Source organism: Pseudomyrmex gracilis, unplaced genomic scaffold (genome assembly GCF_002006095.1).
Source record: "Pseudomyrmex gracilis isolate BER0280 unplaced genomic scaffold, ASM200609v1 scaffold_273, whole genome shotgun sequence".
In the NCBI taxonomy this organism is placed as follows: domain Eukaryota; kingdom Metazoa; phylum Arthropoda; class Insecta; order Hymenoptera; family Formicidae; genus Pseudomyrmex; species Pseudomyrmex gracilis.
In genome coordinates, this window is record NW_018020857.1 from 1 (window position 1) to 6,829 (window position 6,829).

The 6,829-nt window shown below is 33.1% G+C and overlaps 2 protein-coding genes across 2 annotated transcripts in view; one reads left to right on the top strand and one right to left on the bottom strand.

Annotated features, from left to right (window-relative positions):
• The first annotated feature begins 5,034 nt into the window (after positions 1-5,034).
• Positions 5,035-6,670, top strand: LOC109859626 (protein phosphatase 1 regulatory subunit 21). The gene is made up of 2 exons (XM_020438027.1): positions 5,035-5,622; positions 5,762-6,670. Exons 1-2 carry the CDS (start codon positions 5,560-5,562, stop codon positions 6,653-6,655), a joined length of 957 nt encoding a protein of 318 aa, XP_020293616.1. The 5' UTR covers positions 5,035-5,559; the 3' UTR covers positions 6,656-6,670.
• A 10-nt stretch (positions 6,671-6,680) lies between these two features.
• The window catches only part of LOC109859622 (iron-sulfur cluster assembly 2 homolog, mitochondrial), a 2,445-nt gene continuing 2,296 nt past the window's right edge, over positions 6,681-6,829 (bottom strand). Inside the window, exon 3 of the mRNA XM_020438021.1 lies at positions 6,681-6,693. Within this exon, the coding sequence (XP_020293610.1) occupies positions 6,681-6,693 (13 nt within the window). The remainder of the gene's footprint in view (positions 6,694-6,829) is intronic.

The following is a 6,829-nucleotide window of genomic DNA, read 5'->3' on the forward strand; positions in this document are numbered from 1 at the left end:
GACAGTTTGGGTGCAAGCGGTACCATTGTCATCTTAACTGTCATTGAGAAGAGTTCGGACGTGAATAAACGTATAGATTTTTTTAATATTCGGTACTTCTTGTTGACTCGATTTTAAAGAGTCTGGTTGTTGTTGTAAAATTCTCTGTAAAATTCAAATAAAAAATATATTTCCACATATCATGCTATAACGTACATATAACAAAGAAATGTGAGTTACGTGCAATCGTAATACATCGCTTTATACATTTAAGATACTTTATTTTACAAAAAAACAAATCTCGAAACAGCAAGGTGATAGTTTGATATACGTGAAATTTTTCATCGTGAAGTAACGTCTAATATAAAAAGCAACTTTTATAAAAATTACGAAAGAAATTCACTTAATTGCGCGTGTGAAAGTGATCAAGTGCCAAAGAAGACAATCCGGACAATATTCCTGTGAACTTTTGGTAACGCTGATGATGGTATTCCTGACGGCGGTGTTTGCGGTACCGGAGGACCCGGTTCAGGCAATAAAATGCTGGCACGAAGGTATACTTTTGTTTTTATATAAAATATTATACTACATTAATATTATATACTACATGTAAAAGTATTAAAGTATATCTAATTTTTTTCACAAATTCTGAATCTAACGATAGAATTTTATTTTGTTACAGAGTGTCGTCGCAGTAAGTGGCCAGCGCACGTGAGTTGATCTTTAAAGTAGGTGATGGGATATTTTATCAAATCAGTGCGATACGTGGTTTTTGCATATTTATCTTGAAACGTCGAGAAAAAACAAATACTTGAAAAATAAAATTATAGTTTTCGCGCTTTATTTATATATTTAAATCTAATTTACTCATAGAAAATAAAGTATAACAGAGAATAATATAGAATACTTTTGAGATATTCTATTACATTGATCAAAAACGTATATTAAGATATATAGATTGCTAAAAGACATACTGATTATTCTTTTCAAAAACATCGAGATTGGTTCATATAATGATTATTTTATACCAGGTTTTTCTCGATGATTTATCATTTACATTTAACAAATTGCGAACATTTAGTTCGCTTTACGTCGAAATCGACGCCCTAGACCTCGCAAGTGCGAGAAAATCACGCGATCGCGGTCGTGTACGCGGTTTTAAATTTCGCGAATTTTTTTAATTTAAAACTTCTGCAATTTTTCTCAATTTTTGTTGTTTATTAATATCGAGTACATTTTAGAGAATACATTTTGCGTGAGAATTTTACGACAAAGTTAGAAATTTTAGAGACATACTATCGAAAAGTATATCGGGAAAGACTAAAATTAACAGACGTTTATTTAATTTTAACGACTTAGCGTTACTATTACCGCGAGTTTTAATTTTGATTATTGGAATACACGCGATTATTAACTATTATTGATAGAATCCATCTCGCGAAAGAAAATAAAGTACGCGTACGAAAAGTTTTACGTAAGAATTTTGATTACGCGTTTAATTTCAATTAAATTTCGAATGTGTGTTAATATGTCGAATGTTTTACTATGTTTTTGACGTTTGCTTTCTCGATTTGTTCCGTTTTCGATAAACGATTTTTGCAAGAAAGTTGCGAATTAATGCTTCGTTTGAGTAACGGAGCAAGATACTTTGCTGTGCTAAGAGGAGTGACTCTCGCAAAAGTTGCGAGACTGTATTCGCAGAGAATCTGCGGAGCAATTTGTTTTGCGTATAAAGTACGCAAATATCATTATTATAATTAAAACCGCAATTTTGTTCCGTACTAACAAAACAATTAGTATCAAAACTTTGATTTTCAATAATAAGTTTTATGCAAAATCTGCGCGACGTATTATTTCAAACCATTTAAAAAATTTTAAAACTTTCGTGCTTTTTAATCACTTATTTTGGTTACATATTATTTCTTTTTCGTTAAAAAAATATTTTTTTTTTTATATACTACCTATCCTATATCCTTCCTATACCGAAAAAAAGAAAAAAAAGAAAAAAAAATATTTAACAGTAAGATTCCCTCAATTTATTCTTCTTTCCTTCTCATTTACCCTACACATTTACCCTCTTTAAACATATTTTTATATTTAAACATAAAGTATAGAGTCGCGATAAAAGTCTATTCTGTTCATTTCAACTCTTCACTTGATTTTTATTATGATATATTCTATCTTTCATTTATATTCTGTTCATTTATATTTTTTACTTCATTTTTATTAACATATATTCTATCTTTTAAAATTTATTATCATATATTCTATCTTTTAAAATAACGGTATTTTTCGCGTTCTTCGGAGATTTTGCCTTAATTCTTATTTAGTAATTTTTTTAAAAGTAAAAGTAGTGTTATTCGCGGTTTTCGCGACACATTACAGCAACGGGGCCACCGGTAAGGTTAAACGTGGTCTCGCGTCGTGGGACTACAATCATCTCGTCGTGGGCGCGCATTCGTCGCATCGTGCAACAGTAAAGGTAGGTTCCTGATTGCTACGTGGAACAGGAGTTGAAGATACATCGATGGACGGCGAGGGACTACGCGCAACGGTACGTTGTATTTTTTTTAATAATTTATTCTTCTCACATAATAAGCAATTTACTTTTAGAAAGATTGCTTTTATATATTTATATATATATTATCTTTAAATTTTTCGTATAATTTACACAAGCAAATTACAGTTCTTACATGCCTTAGAAATTTTAAATATAGTAAGTTAAAGTATACTAAAAGTATACTAAAACAGGTTTTTTTTATAATATACTAGAAAAAAAATCCTTCATATATGGACATATTCTGTATCTGATGATGCTCAATTAAATACAATCATATATGAGATCTTCTTAATCTCATGCAAAATTATTATGCCTAGATATAGAATTTGAGCATATATAAATGATTGTTTTCCGGAAAAATAATAATTAAGAATCAAATAATCTATTATCTTCTATATCTTTACAATGAAAATGTTTGAGAGAAGAATAAATTATTCCGCATGAGTAGTAATCGCACTGATTTTCCAATATACTCGTATATCTTTTTTGATGAAATTTTCATATATTTATATATTGTGTGATTTAAAACAATATTGTAATATTTCTTCTATATATGTGCTGTTTTTATTTTTATTTTCTTCTTTTTTTATCTATAATTTCTACATTCACTTTCATATTTCTATATCAATTTCTCTTAAAGTACTGATATAGAATCTTTTTTTTAAAGACTTATATTCTTTATATCTTTTTTCTACATTCCCTTTTATATTTCTATATCAATTTCTCTTAAAGAACCGATATAGAATCTTTTTTTGGAGACTTATGTTCTTTATATTTATTCTCTACATTTTTATTCTTTTCTATTTTATCTTTGCAAAAATATATATTTGAAATATATATATTGAAATATATATTTTTCTATCTCTACTATAGAATATTAATATTTCTATCTCTTCTAATTATACATGATGGACTTTATCGGGTGGGTACAATTCTTCTTTCAATCATAAAATCTAAAACAAAACTCGGACGTGAAACTAAAATATATTTGAAATAATAATACTTTTCAATTTTAAAACAACTGCCCCTCGCGTAAATTATTTAATTAGATTTTAAAACTTTCCACAAAGTAGGTAGGTAAATAGCTATCTGTGTTGGCAGGGATGCGTATCTACAAGCGCTTATAGAAAATAAATTAGGCCGGATAAGTAGGAAATATGTTAGATCAGAGGTAGATAGGTAGGAGAAATAAAAATGTACAATTAGGATCAAGGCTGTCATGCAGCCTTAATCTTAATTAATAAGGCTAGTAACGTTTAAGATATGTCAGATGTTTAAGATAGGTAGGTAGGATTATATATACTATGTATATTGTGTATTATATTGTATGTTATGTGTAATGTACGTAAACTATTGTATTCTATTATAATATATAAAAAATTGTAAAATGAAACTTGAAAATTGAGAAACTACTGTGATAAAGAATTGTAATAAAGCAGAGTAATAGATATCTTTCTTGGAATTGCAACTTTTCAAATATATATATTTGTGTACCGGTAAAACACCTTTGTGTAATATACATGTTTTTTTGTGTATTTTGTATCTATACGTACATATGTAGTGTTTTTAAGAAAATAAAATAAAATTTATTAAGCGAAGAGCTGCAAATGATGATGTAAAAGAAGATGATACACTCCACGAATTCTGATGCTGCTCGCTAAAATAATATTCTTTTCTTGACTGTCACATCTTTTCTTGTATATCACATTTATGTTGTGTAAAAAGTTGCAATGTTTTTTTCTTATCCTTTTTTGTTTTCCTTTCTCATCTTCTCATCACGAGACCGGTCATTTTAAATTACAAAAAAAATCAAATCCACGCTCGCGAATATACTTTCATACACTTGAAGAAGGTAATCATTTAAACTCGTGCACATAGCACAGAATAGAACCGCACGCTGTGGACATAGCGCACCGACATGTCGCTCGTGGACATGGCTGCGTAGTTCCAATGTGCACCACCCGTGGACATGCGCTAGTTTACGGAGCGGAAAAGTGATTACACATTCTCTTATATGGGCCTGGCCGCTTTCACGCTTCTCTCTGATTTTTGTGAAATTTTTTTTTCTATTAATTATGTAATTTATTATTACATTTAGTTAGAGAATGATTATGTATATACAACTGTGTAATTGATCATACATTTTACAACAGACCGTTATAGATATACAATATAACAGTTGATATGGGAGAAAACTCTCCACTGCGTGTATAAATTGATTTTTTTAAGATATGTAAAATTTTTTACGTTGTACATTTTTTTATTGCAGAAAATTGTTTGATCGCAAATTTCGTAAAGTTTTTAAAGAAACACGCTACTTCGAAATATGAGAATTTGTATTGACTGTTTTTGCTGAGTAAACATTACCTGTTTTGTTTTGAAATTTTCTTATCTCGGATATTTATCATTTGTTGCGCACTCATTGCACTTTGATCAAAATATATTCAATGAAATGCGGCCGATATCGGCGAACCGACCATTTCTGTGAGTACGCTAACAGCTAGTTTCCGTCTGGTCGCGTGCGTTACATATCTCTTTCTCTCTCTCTTTCTCTCTCTTTTTCTCTCTCTTTCTCGCTCTCTCTCTCGACAAAGTGACATATTCGCTTCAACGTCGCAGTGTCGCACACGCAGACAGGATCCGGGATGATTCGCGGTAGGGCGCGTATCGCATTGGGGGCGTTTTATTAAAGTGTGCACATTTAGAGTGTGCGCTCGGGAGAGCGGTGTGCTCTCTCTCTTACGAGCCTGGGTTTTGCGGTCGCGTTGCGTGTTTGATGGAGTGCGGTATACGGCTTCGCCGATCGCGGCTTAACTTGATTACTTGGTACAGGTAGACTCGTCGATAAACAACAACGCGCCGACGTGGGACGTGCGAGAAATGAGCGATGCGTGTCCCGGCGCCGAGAGCACATTATCCGAAGGTCTCGTAAACAATGTCCGGGTGTCAATAGCACACGGAGGGGCAGACGTGGCGCGTTAACGAGACGACGCATCTTTCGAGGTTGGGGCAAGGAAGGTATGGAGGGTGTCAACGGCCAGTTGCAGACGAAGTATCAGAAAATCGCCGCGGAATACTCAAAGGTGAGGTGACACTCTATTTCGCAAGACGTAACAGATATTCACGTTGCATGTTTGCCAATTTATCGCACAACTCACACACGTTTGTATTTATCGTATTTTTTGTATCCGTGTATGTGTTACTAAGATAAGATCTTTGCAGATTCGTGCGCAAGCGAATGTTCTGAAAAAGGCTGTGATAGACGAACAAGCGCGTAACGGGGATATTAGGAATCAGTTGAAGGAGAGGGAAGTGGAATTGCGAAGAGCCGAGCAGGAGATAGACAGTTTGACATTTCGCAATCAGCAATTGACTAAGCGTATAACTGTGCTACAAGACGAACTCGACAAGGCACAGAACAAATCCAAGAAGGGCAAGAACAAAGCACCCGAGAACAACAGTCAGATACCGGCGCCGTTACCGCCACCGAACAACATCTTAGACGAGGAATTTCAGAAGAAGATAGTCGAAAATGCTCAATTATTATCGCAAATTAGTGACAAGGATAGCGAAATTGAAAGTCTGTGCGATAGAATACACCAGTTAGAATGTAAAGTTGACTATTGTGAAAAATCGAAAATAGAATCCGAATGCCAGTATCAAAGTGCTATAGATAAGTTAGAAAGAGAGAGAACTGACTTGCAGAGAAAATTGAGCGACAAGCAGAAACAGGAGGAGACTGTATCGTGGTCAAGTAACGAGGGCAGACGCGATGGTTACGATTTTGATACGAGAGGAATGTTTTCGAATCATCGTCAAACAGAACCGTCTCCGTTTTCTTCCCCGTCTGCTTCGCGTAGATCGTCGAAGTCGCTTGGCGAGGGAAGGCCACCAAAGTCACAAGAAGAAAGTAACGAATTTCTCTATGCAAAATCATGTGATTTAGAAAAAGAAGTTAATCACTGGAAAGCTCAGTATCACATACTCAAGATAAAATACGACGAATTAGAGCAGAAGGATGTTGCGACTTTTCACACCAATAACGACGTGTTTAAACCTGTAGAAATAAATAACATGGTAACATTTTCTTATCTATTTTTGTTTCAGAATATTTGAGTGCATACATATCTTTATATTAGGTCTACCGGAAAGTTCTGTCCGTTTTTGGAATAAAACAAAATACAAATTTTTCTTACCGTCAATAAACTTTATTAAATAATATAATTGCCATTATTATTAATGATTTCTTGCCAGCGTGAGGGCAATTTGTATATCCCATTTTTGAAAAAT